This window comes from Petromyzon marinus, chromosome 25, assembly GCF_048934315.1.
Source record: "Petromyzon marinus isolate PM22_M1 ecotype Great Lakes invasive population chromosome 25, UKy_Petmar_22M1.pri1.0, whole genome shotgun sequence".
Taxonomy (NCBI): domain Eukaryota; kingdom Metazoa; phylum Chordata; class Hyperoartia; order Petromyzontiformes; family Petromyzontidae; genus Petromyzon; species Petromyzon marinus.
In genome coordinates this window covers 5,495,025-5,513,055 of record NC_133691.1, presented here as the reverse complement: position 1 = coordinate 5,513,055, position 18,031 = coordinate 5,495,025, and the positions used below count along the sequence as shown (strand labels likewise).

Genomic DNA, 18,031 nt, shown 5'->3' with positions numbered 1-18,031 from the left:
ACGGGGAGAGCGGTGGATTTTGCATAGGTTTTAATTGGTGGGAGTTTCCCAAAAAGGATGATAAGGGATGGGAAGGTTGCTCCAGACTGTGGGGGCAGTATAAGAGAAGGTGTGACTTAAAGAAATATCACAAAGGTTGAGGGTCAAAGGTGCGTACACGCCCTGAAGTGCAAAAACAAGCGGGAGATGTATCATTACATGCGCACGTACTACGTACGAGTGTAAAGGCGTACAACGAAGGATCGACACGTGAAGGCCCAGCCAGGGGATGTGTATATGCATGGTTGAACGCCGAGACAAATGCACAGCGATGTGCCCTTGCAAGGACACGATGCTTGCAAACTCTGCAGATGCACCCGATGTGATGTTTTCAGAGCGCGTATGCACGAGCGCACACATGGACAAGGACAAGCCCACAACAAACGAAGATCCGCCGTAGAGCCTCAAACGACCTTTGCAGAAACTGCTGTTAGTGAGTAGCACCTATGAAGGCCAGAACAGCACACGGGGGGGGGGGGGGGGGGGGGGGGGCGGGTGGCCAGCACCACTCCCAAACGCCTTTGCCTTCCACAGTGGTGATGTTTACACATTGCACCAGGTACTAATTTGAGGCCGTGTCGACCTAGGGGAGGCCCAGTAGCGATTCAGATAATCGTCACTGGTGTTGACCGTGAACGAGAATCGAACTCTTGTCGCCGGGCGCGCTAACCGCTGTGCCACCGCTCCCCACATTCTCACTGTTACATTCACTTCAATGCACAAGTTATTCAGTTTCCCGTGGCATGTTAACAATTCACAGACCTCCATTTGCCTTCAATTCATTGACTCTCCACAGAGAGTCAATGAATTGTCGTGATTTGGGGTTGCGCTTCAATTAAAAAATCAAGCATTTTAGGTCTCATTCATTATGACGAGCCCACAGAAACAGCTTCACACACACGGGCACGTGGGTACACTGATGCACATCCAAACGCATTCTCACGCGCGACACACACGGTTCTGGAAACCATTTCTTAGACGCAAATTTGTGCATCATGCGAGTTAATGCCTTGCAGGACAGACCAACAAAAAAATCCAATTGTGGCATTTGTCAAATTAAGATATTTTGTATTAAATTTGTGTCTTATTATTTGAGCCAGCGCCATCCGAAACAAATAGGAGTCACGAGGAAAGTGATCGATTAAGATGCCAGCATAATAAGAGGTGAGGAGGATGTCCATCGTAATAACTTTCGTCATTGAATCGATGGGGGATTGAATTTCCTAAACAAGGTTGCGCTATTATCTCTGCCCAAAATGGAGCTAAAAGAGCCTTTTTGTCATGATAGGAAAAAAAAACCCAAGAGAGTCTCATTATTTATACAATTTAATATGTTGCAGTGAAGGTCAGGCTCAAGGAGGCCAAGGTATTGAAAAACTCAGCAAATGAGGAATTCAAGTGAGGAAAATAAATTAAATGAGAGTTTATCGAGTCGTGCAGAGGTCTTTTTGACTTGAGAAAGATGTGCGATCAGAGAAGGGAGTGATGGGGCAAACCATTTTGCTCTCGCTGTGCCCCTGCTGCCAGAAGATCTGGCTCTCCCTGACTGATGCCGTTAGCTCGGCTGCCCAGACACTCAAGTGACAGAAGCTTGCACCACTCCTCTGCCTCCAGCTCTGCATACACACACACGTTCAACACAACACAGTTAAGGTCGTAAAGGTCATCACGGCCAATGGCATTGTTGCCACTACAGCTGTTGATAGTAGCTGACTTCCAAGGTTCACTCTTACAGTATCTCACATCTGAGTCTCAGTGACATGTCATCTTCCATTCTGTGTGTGCGCGCGCAACATGTCACACAAACTCTTTTTTATATAATTGTATCAATAAAAACATGTATTCCTTTTTATTTTATTTTGTGCATGTTCTGCGTGTTCGTGTATTCAAAGACCAGAAGCTTCCCTTATTGTCGCTTTGGTAAAATCAAGTTATCTGCCCGTTGCAGTTTTATATATATATATTACTACCACATCCCGTGCTGATTTGTAAAACCAAACAGTGGCGGCTGGTATGTATGGGATGTTGGGGTGGCACCCCACCTAAAATGTCTTAACAATATACATAGAAATACTTTTCACAACAAAGAATTACATAAAATAAACTATTTCAAATATATATACAAAACCTTTCACGAGTAATTCCATTCAGTTTTTGACGTTTCAAATCGATTGTATACGAATCTTTTCCAAATAAAATAATTAGTAATATAATGAGCCAAGAATGTGTCCTGCACGTGACGTCACTCCACATTAGGCCCACCCCTCCGCATGACGTCACTCCACATGAGCCCCCCCCACGTGACGTCACTCCACATGAGCCCCCCCGCGTGACGTCACTCCACGAGGCCCCCCGCGTGACGTCCCTCCAGATGCGGCTCACCCCCCTCATTAATATTCATGAGTGGGTGGATTTTTACAAGAACGCAGAGGAAGATCGAGCTTAATTAAATAATTTATTACGCAAAGTCGCTTCAAATGACGTTTCTTTACAGAAAGTGACGGTAAAAATGTTTCTATGCAGCACAGTGCTACATCCGTGCGTGACGTCACAGCAAAAGAGCCCCCCCCCCCCACATTAATATTCATGCCCACGTGGAAATTTACACGAACGCACAAGGTCGCGCACTCCACATGCCGCACCCCTCCCCTCATTAATAATCATGAGCGGGTGACATCACTCCACATGCCGCACCCCTCCCCTCATTAATAATCATGAGCGGGTGACCTTCCTCCACATGCCACACCCCTCCACAAAAACCATGAGGGGGTGACGTCACTCCACATGCTGCACCCCTCCCCAATAACTATTAGCGGGTGACGTCACTCCACAAGGGGCAACCCCTCCCCTCATTAATAATCATGAGCAGAACAATTTTTCTATTGAACATTTCAGATTTACTGCAACATACACCCGTCCTTGGACGGGCAAAAAAGCTAGTCAATTCATATGGAATCGATAACAAAATTGATACATGCCGAGGGGACTGAGATGCTGCTCTACTGAGATGCGGATCTCCCATAGGGGCAGCATCTCATTGGCCAATCCAAACCCTCCCCCGGAGTGCAGACTTGGGAAAGGAGGCGTGGCTGGAGCGCCTTGGACGCTGCCCTCAATCACTGATGTAAAAAAATAAAACCCCCATCATAAAACTGAAATATCAGTGGACGCCAAAAACACTACATGTTTCAAACACAAAGAAAAGTTTAAAACGTTGTTTGAAAATATAAGTATGGTTTACCAGCCTGCACTATTTCTGCAATGATGGATTTTCTCCTCATTTACAGAATGTACCATTGGCATTAACCAATGATACATTATATATGGTTCCCAGAGGCAGACTTTGCAGCAGTGACCATTGGTAACTATACCTAGCAAGAATGAAACCGGTCTACAGATGTGTCTTCTACCACCGCCCGTCAGTCGATCACAGTTGCTCAAAGTCACCTGATTGGCGACCTTAGACAAGAGGGGCACAGTGCAGTTCTCCAGCAACCGCCGACGCTTTTGACCGCGTCGAACTTTACACGCGCGTCCCCTTGCGTGCCGACAGGCGCGCGGCCCCGGCGCCCGCGGCGGCTCTCCGGCGGAGCTTACCGGACTCGCAGGCGAAGGAGCGCGTGGAACCGTCGTGCAGGGTGATGGCCACGCCGTGCCGCCGTGCGTCCCGCGGGAGACGCAGCACGGCGCACGCGCCACTCAGGTCCGTCGCCTGCGCTCCGCGGACAGGCGACAGCAGGCGGAGGGTGAACGGGCCCGCACAGGCGGTCGCGAAGGGGGGCCCACATGGCCACCCGCGAGGTTAATTGCTCGTGCGCGGTTAGAAACGGCCGCGCTGCCCAGGTGCGCATTGTTTGCGAACACGTAGTGGTAGAAGGCTTTCGCGACCGATGTCACGCACAATGGAGGCGTTTTTGGGTTAGGTCGCGTAAATAAATAAAAAATGTGTCGCTAAATCCCGCCACCATCCGACACAGCCGATTAGTGAGGTTTGTCACGTGAAACAAGACGTGCCAATCAGTTACTAGTTCAGCACGCAGGTACGTTGGAGATTAAACCCACAACTCGAATTGTTATATGTTGTGGGTATACTCTCCAACACACCGGTGTGCTGAACTGCTAACCAACTGGCATGTTTTGTTTACGTGACAAACCTTACTAATTGGCTGTACTGGGGTAGTGGCGGGTTTAACGACACTTTTATATTTACGCGATGTAATCCAAAAAAATAAACCTCCATTATAGATGTGCGTTCTTTATAAAACACCGGCACACCATCGAGATGTGAATGACGATACGACACCTCAACAGCAACCCCATCTAGGTGTGAATGACGATACAATACTGCAGCAACAACCAAAATTGAATGCTCTCACAATACAGCAAAAACCTCCACACCACTCGGAGCTTAACGAATGTGCAATGCAGCAAAGGTTATTGCAAATATGATGCCAGTCATCATATTTGCATAACATAGATTGAAAACTCATTTCTTAAGAACTGCTTTTTGTGTTTTAGTTGGTCGTCCTTCCCCCCGCACCTCCGATTAGCACGGTTGGCTACGTACGGTGCGAAAAAAGTTCTAAATACATACTGTACACACATTAAGGTGAGCGCAAAAGATGGAAACAGGTCCAGAGTTTGAAATATTAAATAATCTCTGCGCTGGAAATCAATGTTGGTCCAGAGGGCCGATAGACTGATGGACCAAGATTTTATTTTGTGCGCTGCGAAACCTTCACCTGTTTATGTAATATATCCATGACTACAATACCCCGAGGTGAAGGACGAAACACACGACAAGAAGACTACTTAATGGCAAAGAGCAATCGACCACAATAATGAAGCCCAGAATTAAGACGCCTCATTGCAATGCTCAGGTTAATAAGCAACAAACAACACATTCAAAAATACCACTCCTCACTGGCAAACAACACAAGCTCAATATAGATTTTCTGTTTCAGCTTTGCACCACCATATTCCTCCGCGTCATATTGTAAAAGTATTCATTAACACCTTGCAACGGTCATAATTAGAGTGCAGCTCCTTTCATTACACAATAAACGTGCGTTTAATCACGTAAACGTGTAAATATATATATTTTTTTCTCCAGTAAAACATTGCACGTCCGTCGTTAAAAGCGCATACGTGCGTATCTGAATGACAAGCTTAATTAACGTTCGACTAATTTGTAATTGAACCGGAGCGTCAATTGCACTAAGGCGGGAAAATAATACATTGCGCCGTGGCTTTGAAAAACGTTTTCCTTGTTGTTTCCCTTCCTTCCCCCTCCGTCTCGCGTTGCTGCACCTGTGTGTGTGTGTTTGTGTGCCTCCGTTCCCCCCACCGTCTCCAAGGCAGTGATGGATATTTTTACACCGGCGACCGACGCCGTGGGCAATTACGCGAGAGTGCACGTGCGCTCGCCTCCTACCCATAATTACCGTGGCGAAAACGACAGAGGCTCCGTACCGATTCATTAGAACACATCCTCTCTCTCTCTCTCTGCCCATTAACATCTCTCTCCGTGTCCCCTTGATTATGTTTTTCTTGTTGCCTATTCTGCATCCCCTTTGTAAACATCTCTCTTGCTCTAACCCTTCCTCTCACCCCCCCGTTCTCTCTTTCGCTTATTCTAGAGTGGTAATGTCTCTCCAATTCTCCCTGCCATAACATGACACGCTCTTCGATCTCTCTGCATTAAAACTTCGTGGGGTTCTGTTGCATTCACCTATTTTGCCTCGCCGACTTTTTGACTGTGAATTGTTTTAAGATACAAGCCGCCGGAGAAGACAAGATAATTAATCGCGTAAGCAATTTGAACAATTGGATGCGCCCGGGATCATCAAATGCAAAGTTCTTGAGTGATGTCAGAGACAGAGCTCATTGGAAGGAAGGCAACGATCGCCGACGTATTTGAGAAAGGACGTGGCACGTAGAGAGAGAGCCTCACGAAGCATCAAGTCTCCTTTTCCGGACGATCCAACGTTAGAAGCATTGGCTGTTGCATTTAAAAAAGAAATTACATGCATGACAAACGTACAGTACCCAGAGTGAGCCCACGAACTCATTCTTCCCCTTTCTCCTCAAACCTCTGCCTTTCCCCGCATCATACTTCTCTCTCCGTTGATTCAAATATAATTTCCTCTCATGCAGCTAACATTGCTACGGCATGGACTCGTTAAGGAGGAGTCACGATCGCGCTCTCCGCTGGGTTTGAGTCATTGCTTCGTTAACAGCCTGCGTCTGTGCACCGCCGATAACGTTATCTGTTACGCAAGCTCGCACATTATTATTATTATTACACTCTTTTTAAGAGAACAATGAAAACCATTACTGTTATTCATCATCGAGCGCGCAGCGGAAGCAGCCACGGTCTGCGCACTTGCTGGATGAAAGCCTTCCCAAGCCGTCACCACCGTTGACGATTCCCGAGATGCAACAATCGCGGTAGCTCCTTGCACGTCAGCCGATTTCATCTCCCGTGTGCAGTGGGGACCGTCCTTCCGCCACTCCATTGTTGGCCTCAACAGAGAATTATACTGGTAATAACGAAGTTGTAAACTGAGTGTACCAGCCTGTAATAGATTAATGTGTCCGTCCGTCCGTCCCCTTTCAATACTTTAACGAAGTGAAATCTCGTGCTGTTGGGTGTAAAATCAGCAATAGACAGCGCAGAGACTTGATATGTCTTATTGCACCCAACATTTGGAAGTCACATGATCTCATTTGCGAACTTCGCTTTTGGGGAGTGTGGCAAATTCACACACAGCCAACATCCGAATACAAAATTCCAATGTTCCTACCAGCCCACCCTGCAGGGACCTGTTTTTAACATGCCATATCGCTGCTATTGACCATCATGATATACGAGTTATCATATCCAGATTAACTTTGGGCCTCTCAATAAGCTGCTGTCTGGGAAGGATTGATGAATGATTGTGTGTGACATATGACACATTCCCTCAGTCTTACATAAAACACATACTTTTATAGTATTACATGCTGTATCGTGTACCAAATGGGCGCACAATAATGATGATTTATTCATTATCAAGCGTGCCAAAGCTGACCATTATTATTCCAGATATTTGTTTTTTTATTATTCCCGCAAGATATATTTTTTTGTATAAGTCACGTCCATTGATCCTACGCTGCAAATTGCTTGTATTGTTCAGTCGATTGAGGGCTAATTTTTGTCATTGTCGGGTCCTTGGCGCGAGCGTTGACCCAACACACCTGGGCTGTGGCTCCACACGGCTTGAGTGGCACACGGCAGGATTTCGGTACGCACGCCGACGAGTTCCGCCTGGAAGACCCCGACCGCTACTGCCATTGCGGCAACCGTGAGGAAAATTCAAGGGGGTTAAGAGTTTAAGCTTGGCATTCGAGCTATGCGAAGGGGTTAGGGTTGGAGTAAAGGCTAAGTTTGTTACGATTTAAGTTAGCACTAGGGTTAGTAGCAGGGCTGTTAAGGATTGGGGTAATTTAGGATGAGGGCCAAGCTTACGGGAGTCAACGGCAAGGGGCAGACCTCTCGGGGCTTAGGCAGGGGTCGGCGACCCAAATAACAAGAGACATTTTTTTTTTCGAATTCGGTAAAAAGCTCGATACTTCAAGAGCTGCAAAGCATGCGAATACGAGATGGTGGTACTTAAAAGAGCCGCATGCGGCTCTGGAGCTGCAGGTTGCCGAACCCTGGGCTAGGGTAAAGGCAAAGCTTGAGAGGGGAGGAGGTATATGAAGGACTTTGCTTGTTCGGGTGAAGCAAAAGCAAGATTTTGGTTAGTATTAGGATAAGGGCTATACTTGTACGTGATAGGAAAAAGCTATGCGTGTTGTGATTAAGGCTGTAAGTTAAATTGTAAATCAATTTCAATGAAACGGCACATCTTAGAGGTTACTGTTAGGAATCGGCTTTTAAAATGGAGAGAGATTTACAAACAGCGGCAAAGTATTTGTTGCTGGCTCACACTACCGTGTTGTGCTGCCCTGTGCCAGCGTCACACATGTGAGCGAGTGTGACGTGTGTGCATCAAGTTGGCGCAGTAGGTAGCACACAAGTGGTGCACACATCGGTCATCTCAGTTAATCAACGCATAACACCTGGATCTGTCCCATGACCACTTGTCAGTGAGCCTTCGACACTTCACGTGGCCTCAAAGCGCACCAAGCCTGGCATGAGCGCTGCGGTGACATCACCGCCACTTTGGCAGCTGTTGTTGCTGTTGCTGCTGCTGTTGTTGCTGTTGTTGCTGTTGTTGCTGTTGCTGCTGCTGTTGTTGTGCATCAGGTGCGCGTCTTACCTTGTGTGCGGTGTACGAGTAGGCCCCACGCTCATCTCCGTACTTCTCCAGCCTCCGGGGCCCCTTGCCCGACGCCTTCCTGAACACCAGCCAGCATCGGCGGTACACCTGCGTAGGGAAGAGCAACAGCGGACTCGCTATACAAAATCGGCGTACGCAGGCATTCATGCCACTCCGGTGACAGCTCGTCCAAGAGGCGGTGAATGAGGCACTCGGCACGGACTTAAGAAACAAACAACAAAATCTTTACAAAATCTCAATTTCTCTTCTCTTAGCACGCGGATGCGTTTCCGGATTGTACCATGTGTTGATCGGCATGATGTGTGGCGTTCTACTCCACTGAAAATAAATTTGACAGCTAAAACAACACAAACACAACCACAAACACCTACGCAGCAGCTCTTTCCCTTGCATATACTCCTCAGCTGCGAACCCCAGGCTGTCTGACATGAGTTTGAGGGTTATCGAGCTTGGAGCAGTTTATTGACTGAGCTATGAGCCTGGCAACCTGAGTACGATTTCCTGGCCATCGCGACTGTCAGTGACGTTACTTTACATATAATTAAAGTAACATTCCATATGACTAGAGCATGGCCGTGATGGATTTAAAAGTATTTTTTCACGAACAAAGCTTCAGATTCACGTCAGACTATCCAGGACATACAGCATAGGTGTTTATCTACAAGAGCTGTTCATTTATCGTGTTGCGTGCTTCAACTTATACGTCCGGGTTTTCCAGCCTCAATTCCTTTGCACACCAGCAAATACAATGACTACACACGCGCTCCTTTGCTTAGTCTCGTAGGCTCTTAGCTCACATGCTTTTTAGCCAAAAGCTACTCGGTTGTGGTATGCATGTGGCCATGCATGCCAACTCGTCTCTCCGAAGTGCTAAACTTGACCACACGGCATTGGGTAATGATGTTATATTGAGCTAACCTGGGTCAATACCAGGCCAGGTTCGTGTAGCATGTGCGACAGGTGTTGTCCATGACCATGATGTGAATGCTTGCTGGTCAGTGAGCAGTGCAGTGATCAAACCCAACTTACAACCCTTCCCTCCACCAAACCCACCACTCACACACAAAGACAAAGCTCCTCCATGTAACCTACAAAAAAACTGTTGGAGAAAGTGCTGTTAGTGAGCAGCTATGAAGGCCGTCAAGGGTGCATGGAGAGGTGACCAAACCATGCTAGGCTGCATTTGTCTCCCCAGTGCTTGACGTTACACACCGCACAATGACATAGGGAAGGTCAAGCACCAGATATTTGCAAATGATATTTGGCACGAGCGGGAACTGAACACAGCTCACCAGGTTCATAGTGCACTGCGCGAACAACTACACCTCGCATGACGCAGTGTGTCCCAGCCTAATTTTATTGGGATTAAAGCAAACGGAGCCCGAAGCAGAGCCACAATTCTCCACGGTCCTGCATTATGTGAATAAAAAAAAGTCTCAGCAGGAAATCCCAGGGGATTGGAATAATTTATTATTGTTTTTAAAATCCAAAGCTGTGAATTGGCCAAGGCTGGGTTGAGGGCTCTAGGCATTAGCAGTGACGCGATAATTACCGATGCCTTAATGAGTTAATGCCCGCAGGTCAAGTTGAGACAAATCACTCAAACCTGTGCGGCTAGTGGCCGACAGCTTTCGGCACACACAGATGGTGTTCAATGGAGCAGTCGGTCACAATCTCGCACTTTTTAGTTCCATTAATATAAAGCGATGCCCTGCCAGACTATTGTGCCTTAGCATGCCAGCTGCCCCCAACCAAATAAAAATATCCACACGTCCCCAAATGGTTTCCATAAACTCAATCCACCCACATATAACCATATATATGCTTGCATGTGTATACATGCAAGCGTGTATATTGACTTTACATAAATGAGATGCAGAGGTGGCACAGTGTTTAGCAAACTGGGCTATGAACCTGGCAACCTGTGTTTAATTCCTGGCCATTCCTACCATCAGTGGAAAGTGATAGCTGCACATTTCTTTCATATATCCAAGTTTACCTGCATGGTGAAGTATGGTTAAACGATTCCCATAACCGTTATTGCATGGGAAGACCTTTGTCCACAAAGGGCTGTACATATTAATTACAGTGCTTCAATTGTGTAGAGTCTGTCAAGGTGAGTGACGCGGAAGATATTTCTGAACCCAGCCCACCACATCCAGTATACCTCACGCTAGGCTTGGGCTACTAGTCACATGCCACCTCCGATTAGCACGGTTGGCTATGTATGGTGCAAAATAAGTTCAACATGCATACAGTCTACCAGTCATGCAGAAAATCTTAAGTGAGAAAATGAAGCTCCGATTAAATGAAATTTACTTACAAAAGTGCAATTCAGGCATGCCTTACATGTATATGCACAGTTGTATATAATGTGTTTTGTACATGAAACCAAATAATTTTACAGTCAGTGCAGGTTGATGAAAGGAGGTTGCACCCAGTTTAGATGTCAATGAAGTTTGCCGTGGCTCAGTGTTGAACACAGGTTGCAGGGTCAATAGTGTAGTGGATAAATCCTGCCAAGCCACGCCCTTGCCCCCCCCCCCAGTTGCCAGAACATGCCAAGCACATGAAGGAACATCTCCTAACTTCACCACACGCCTTGTAGGACTAAGTCTTTGAGCTGCAGTGAACCAATGACCATGCCGATTAGATGTGCTAATGTTTGATAAGGCTATTTTTGACAATTGCAACCGAATAAGAAAAATAACCCCTTGTCACTGCACCACCCAACACAGCCTTGCTGATTGTTGTTGTAGAGGTTCACGGTTCTAATTCAGCGGCCACCCTGATTATTACTGCGGCCGTAATAACCATAAGTGCCCCTATGCACCATCTGCTTCACTGTGGACATGAAGATCCCCCCTGACGTCATTTGCTACGGCAAAGGCAATTTTGTGTGCCGGCTTCAGGGTCCAAATTGCCAAAAAATGTAAATTACACCGCGAATTACTCACTCGGGATGATACGCGCCCATCACCGTCCCCTGCTGACAGACTAGTGCCCCAGGTCATTCTTCCAATGTCATGCATGGATTAATCATTGTCTCATTTTGAGGTATTATGGGTATTTTACAGACATATTAGTAAATCTCACGCACAATCGAGGGGGGGGTCGTAAAACTGTAGTAAATATTTCTCAATGCGGTTACCTTTCCTACCGCAACCCTGCCCGAATCCCCGTGTTGTGCAAACCCCTAGCCACGTGCTCAATTAATTTCAGGGCAAGTCAACCGGGAGCCAGGTCGCTGCTCGTTATGCATTCTAATCACAAGAGGCAACTCATTAAAATAGATTATTTTGGTACATTTCTTCCTTTCCCACCGTCCTGCCCGTGTGCAAGCGCTGCGGTTGCTGGGATTAGAGGGCAACACAGGGCTTGCAACTCCAGTGTCCACGGGGCAAACACCGCGTCGGTGACACATCCAAGCTGTTGTCTGTTATGAGCTTGTCTTTGGTTGTAATGTTTGGTACAGGCAGACGTGGAGTTTCAGTTGGTGCTCAAGCACAAACTCACTGTAAAATAAAATATAAATGTGCAGATAGATATATACACGTGCTTGCTCTATTCCCTATATTCTTAAGAAAGAAGGGCCATTTCCTATAATGGTAGCTCATTATGTTATTTCAGTTTACAAAGCAGATGTTGGCTGATTCTTTAATACCTCTCATCATAATAAACATATTTTTTTTCTAAATTCACAAATCATCTAAAAATGCAATTCGACACCTCGTGCCAGCAAGTACCCCTAGCATTTTACTTGAAGTGGAAAGCACGGTGCGTCATGCAGGCCACACTCGAGGTGCTCACGAACTTAACTTTCCCACAGCGGTAAGTAACTGGTGTTGTATATGCCGGGTATGAGAATTTAATGAAATAATAAAATAAAATGAAATTTGGAAAAATGCGTAATAATCCGAAATTCTGTTAATTGCACATAAAATATGCTAATAAGATAGATAACCGTATTCATTGATGTGAATGTGTGCGATTATGCTAATGCACACGTTATGATAATTAAGCCCTGTCTCGTTGTCGAGGGTAGTATTATCAATCGGGATCATACAATTAATTGTATGAAGTTATGCAGGTGTGAGGTAAGTGTGCTAGATTAAGCTCGGCTTCGTTGTCTAGGGTTGTATTATCACTCGGTATAATACAATTATTCTCGCTTTAACATTTACTGATTATGTCTTAGTATTTTATATCAGGTCTCCAAATTCAAATCTCACCGCAGGATACAGTTCTTATGATTAAGATCATTATGCATGAACTTACGTAGGAAGGAACCACTCAGACACTTCTGTGTTAAGCAATTTTAATTTCTAAACAAAACCTTAACACTGTAATATGCGAATTCTTATGCTTGAAATTGTCAACACAGTACTCCTTGAGATGTTCCCCTCATTGATCCATACATTTAACCTTCACGTTTGTTAACTGGGTAACAGTACAATCGATTATTCCTCAGAGTACGCGAGCATACACGGCGAGAGGAAAAGTCCTTAAAATTCATGCAACGATATTCATACGAGGGGCAATAAAGAAACATGTCCCTAAGGCGAGAGTAGTTAGCAATTAATTCATTGGCAAGATTATGCAATTAACAAAAACGAATGACTAAACTACTTCTACAATCATATTCATGTAACTCGACGGGCAGCAATGTTCTTCACGATCAGTTGATTTTTAACGCACCACCTTGGAATGGCAACCCTTCTTGAAACACAAAGATAACTTTTTGGAACAATCTTATTTGTCCCGATATGCGTGTTGTGTGTCTTCTTTGCCACTTGTTCAATTCTTTGCGTAAAGCAGACGTCGAGTTTGGGCATCCCTTGCATCAAAAATGTCTTCCCTGCGGAGCGGTGAGGGTGTGAGGGTGTGAGGGTGTGAGTGTATCATACGGACAGCTTGACACTCCCTCTTTCACATTGGCGGCCACAGTTTCTGTCCACAGCTGGCTGGAAGAGTCGGCACGATGCTCGCCGTCGGTGCGCGATGATCCGTCGTCAGATAGCGCCCGCAGCTCGTCCGCTGGCTGCAGTTCCTCACTCTCGTCTTGGTTCCCAGCCGGTGCCGGTCGGTGCGCGTGCGGGTCGAACCCACGGCGCGCTCGCTGGCGCCGACACTCTTGCTCACGGGCGGCTGGTCAGGCTCTTTCCCCTGCTGGATGAGCCAAGTCGGCACAACGCTTGTCCGCTGGCAGCTGGCTCCCTTGCTCGGTGGCACTGGTGGTGCTGCTGCACACTCTCTCTTGCTCCGTCTCTCTCTGGCTGTGCCGATTGCGCGTGCAGATGGTTTCCTGTGATGCTGGCTTGGTCGATGCTTGGCCCTCTCCGCCCTTTCTCGAGGTTGATTGCTTGACGCTGAGAATAACTTTCAGCGATACTCTGTTGTCAGTCCATGCCGAACTCAGCACAGAGCATCACCTCGCCCCTCTTATCTGCGATGCACCACACGCATTGTTGATCTCGAGGCCATGCCCTGGAGCTGGCTTGCTGTCCTCTTCCGAGCTGCTGTGTGTCTTCTTGTCGAGCTGATCTGTGTGTGTGGTGTCGCTGGTTATATGTGGAATTTCGCTCAACTCGGCTCAACTTCTCACAAAGGACCGGACCTTCCTTTGATCTCGCTCTCAGCCTGTGTTGTGGGGGATGGGGGGTTGTACGTGTGTCCATGTGTGTGTGTCATATTTATTGAGGTAATATGAGTTTCATCAAGGCATGGTTCCCTGTTGCCTTCCTCAAGCCATCCCGCCATCAAAAGGAAACAGATGCTCTAGATTGCCCCCGAGTGCGTCCTTCTTTCGCACCCTCTCCACTAATTAATCTGGAAGGAGGGGGGTGCCCCCTGTCCGGTCGAGTCCTCTCCCCCCTGCTCTTCCCTCCCGGTGTGACATTCTTTTGCCTCGCACAAAGGGTGTGTTGAGGCTTTTGAAGTTAAACATTTATTTTACCTCATAGTTTGATACCGTACCACTTGTAGTTATGATTCTGTATGTGACTCAAGGTATGTTGTAGTAGTGTTTCCATCGTGGTGTTTGATTTTTATTTTAAGAGGAGATGCCCTCTGCCTGCGTATGCAAATTCTTATCACGTGCTGCTGGAAGACAAAGGTGGCCGGGAGGCTCTCTTTCTCTCTGGGATACATTTATCTTGGTCACGTGATCGACCCACCTCGCCTCATCTCTTCTGGCTGGCCCCCCGGTTTAATACTGCATAATTATTATTTGGTTTATGTTTCCCAAGATTTGTGATTTAACATTATCATCACCACGTATTTCTTAGGGTTTATTAATTTTCGTTCCACCGCCTGTATCCTGGGTTTGTGCTGTTTGTTCTCGAGTTAGTGTTGTCTGATATCCCGAGGTTAGAGAATTCGTTTTGGCTTAGGAATAACCCTGATGGGTAGAATTATTCTTGATGCTTCGGTCAGGTCGTGTAGAAAATTAATAAAGGTGAAAATAACATTAGTATTGAATTAATAAATGAGGAGTAATGATCCACTGATGTAGATTGTAGCCTGGTTTTTAATTGGAGTGAGTGTGAGGATCGATAATGTTAGCTTCATCTTTGGTCGCTAAGTTTTGGAATTTTTACCATTTGTTAGAAGAAGCATGAAAAAGTTAAACAAAACGAAACGCCTGTTTGTTATCCTTCGTCGGGGGGGGGGGGTGTTTTTATTTGACTTTATGACTGACCCTTTCCGTTGGTGAGAGGGGAGGGTGTCATTATCTTTGCGAGATTGACAAAACAGCTGCTCGAAAAGGGGGGGGGGTCCGTTTGTTTGTGCTCCCAGCGACCCCGCAAGTGATTATATGAAAAAAAATATTGGCAAAATCATTATTAATATTAAAAAAATGGAGAAAGGCCTATACATATACACAACACCGGACCAAAAGGGATCTATGTGTGTGTGACCTTTCATTTGCGTTTTGCCTGGGGACAGCCACTGTGGGGTTTGGGGCAGCCAAGACACCCCCTTCACATATTTCGATATGGCTAAGACACACCCATAATGTTTTTTTTAAACCCCCCACAGTACATTGTGACCATGTTTTTCTCAGTCTTCAATAAGGCAACATAAACGCTGATCATTATGAAGACAGACCTTCTAAACACAAAGTTGCTCGTGAAAGAGTCGGCTCAGTACTGGGCCAGTTGCTCGTCGTTGCGTGCATTTTGTGATCATAGTGGAGTGGGACTCCCCTTGTCCGTGACAAAAAGGTTGCTCGAATTTCGTGGTGTTATCTGTAATCTAACCAATTACGTCTGGGACCCATTCGCTCGTAGGACACGAGCAACTGCTGAAGTGTGGCTGCGTCCCTGCATGAGAGTGTAGAGCATAAACACGCGTGTGCCTATCCGTCTTGTGTGCATACACATTGGTTGTCGCGTTTGCTCTTGTGCGCGCAAGCCCATCGTCCGTCACTTATTTGTTTTTCTGGCACAGTCCAAGGCCACAGCTTCACAGAGATGCCACCAGGATCACGTGAGCAGTGGTGGTCCTGGCTCGTGGGATGGAGCCCTAAAGAGACATTATTTTTGAGGGCCCTCCCTTAGAATCTATAAACTCAGAGTGAGCCAGAAGAGGTATGGATATATCGTGAAATGAGAGTGACGTAGGCCAGAGACAGCGGTGTAGTGTGAGGAGAGAAGAGAGACGCAGAACCAATAGAGGTAAGTGAATTTTATATTACGGCTCATTGACGTTTTATGTTTATTAGGATGTGAATTTGAGGCAATTCTTGGTCCATCCATATATTTTTTACGTAAATTTGAGGCCCCTTGAGCCTCATGGGTGCCCCAACGCTTTTTTTGCTTTAGTTTTCTTGTGCCAATCACTACCACTGCAAAGATGCCTGACTACACCACTCCCCACATTACAGCCGAGTGCATCCATCCCAGCCTCTGTCTGTCTCTCTCTCTCACGTGCCTCTTCAATCCACATCCTGTCCCATGACAAAATCCCCATGCACTCAACCCTCGCTTTCCCACTGCCGCCGCCGTGTCCCCAAATGCCTTCATCTGCAAATCCTGGCTGGGTTAATCGTGTAAAGCATGCCCGCAGATTAAACATGGGCCCACAAAGAAGGCCATGGCACACAGAGGCAGCAGCAATCGTTCGAATCAATTTCTCCACTGTTTACCGGAGAAATGCAAGCGTACGCCTCGAGCTCAAGGGAAGTTATTGTTATTGCAGAGTTAGTTTCGTTGAGGTGAATTCATCATTGTTACGAATACAAATAAATTGTTTAAGTTGTCAGTCGATTCATTTGTTTAATTCTGAATGGATCGCACAGCACTGTTTCTGCACTCGGCCGTGCATTCAAATGCAAGACACAAATGTACCAAGCATGAGCATTGAACACTGTACATGAGCAACAATGACATTTGGACTTTGTGTTTTTCTCATTCAGACATCTCCTTTAATGTAAATGTAAGAGGCGTACAGAGCAGTTGTGTGTATGTTGAGGATAAAGGTTAACATTAATCGTAATTATAAACAGATTATTTGGCGATATCGCAATGGCAGTGGTGCACAGACACGTAACAACACTCAAACACAATCATTAATAATACTGCATTAAATGTTTTTAATGCATGTAAAATTCGTGATGTTTTGGGAAATGGCCCTTCATAGCAAATAGATATAATTATGAGAGTATAGAGCAGCAGTTATGTCATTAAATCTCATTAACGATTCTCTGAACATCATACCAGTCACCTATGCCATTGCTTTAATTAATGCTTTATATAGTACCGGAGAAGTGTGTATATATAGCAGCTATAATCATGGCGCTTCAGGCTGAGTCCAACTCTTACTCTTTTGTTCTTGCAACTATGTTCAAAGTTCACAAAATCGAATCTACTTTCATGTCTCCAGTAATACGCTTCAGGAACATCACGGAAATGGTGGACAGTCTGTTAATTGTGTGTGGATGTCAGAGATCCTCAGTGCGTTGTTTTGAAAAGCAGATTTTTGTCTGCAAATGCCATGACAAAATTATTTTAAAAAAATTCCCACAATTATGGCATTCAATTACCAGATTGTCCCAACCTGAATGTACACGCTTTCATGGCTAGAGAGAATGTTTTTTTTTTACATAATTCCCACAAATACACTCTCATGGCTTGATACACAGAGGTTTGTTTTTAAAAAAATATTGTTGAGGAATTCCATCGTTATCTGGAATTCCCCACAAGAGCGGTTCCACCTAAACCATGAAGCATTTCTCAGCCCAGTTCTGCTTTGAGTGGAATGGGTGGGGACCCAATTCCACGCGAAAACAATCCTGCAGCCAATCAGCAGCCCGGGGCGTGCTGGTGGGAATCAGGGCTGTGCGTGCTGATGATGCCACGCTCGTCCTGCTGACAGACCAAGCGAACAAATCAGACTACGTCCATCAAAAGACAAAGATGCCCTGCATAGCCTGACCAGACTTTCTGGGGCAAGTGCTGTTAGCGAGTAGCACCTATTATGGCTCGTGTGGCACACGAGGGGGTGAATGGCCGGCACCACGCCCGACTGCCTTTGTCTCCTCGGTGGCTATGTTTACACACCACACCAGGAACTAATTTGAGGCTGAGTCGACCTAGGGGCAGCCCAGGACCGGTTCGGACAATCGTCACTGGGTTAGGCCGTGAGCGGGAATCGTGCTCATG

At 46.1% G+C, this 18,031-nt stretch overlaps 1 protein-coding gene across 1 annotated transcript in view; it reads right to left on the bottom strand.

Annotated features, from left to right (window-relative positions):
• The window catches only part of LOC116945928 (docking protein 6-like), a 54,617-nt gene that overhangs the window by 10,853 nt on the left and 25,733 nt on the right, over window positions 1-18,031 (bottom strand). The window contains exons 2-4 of the mRNA XM_032960617.2: window positions 8,346-8,453; window positions 3,637-3,751; window positions 1,536-1,655 (exon numbers count right to left, since the gene is read on the bottom strand). Of these exons, the coding sequence (XP_032816508.2) occupies window positions 1,536-1,655; window positions 3,637-3,751; window positions 8,346-8,453 (343 nt within the window). The remainder of the gene's footprint in view (window positions 1-1,535; window positions 1,656-3,636; window positions 3,752-8,345; window positions 8,454-18,031) is intronic.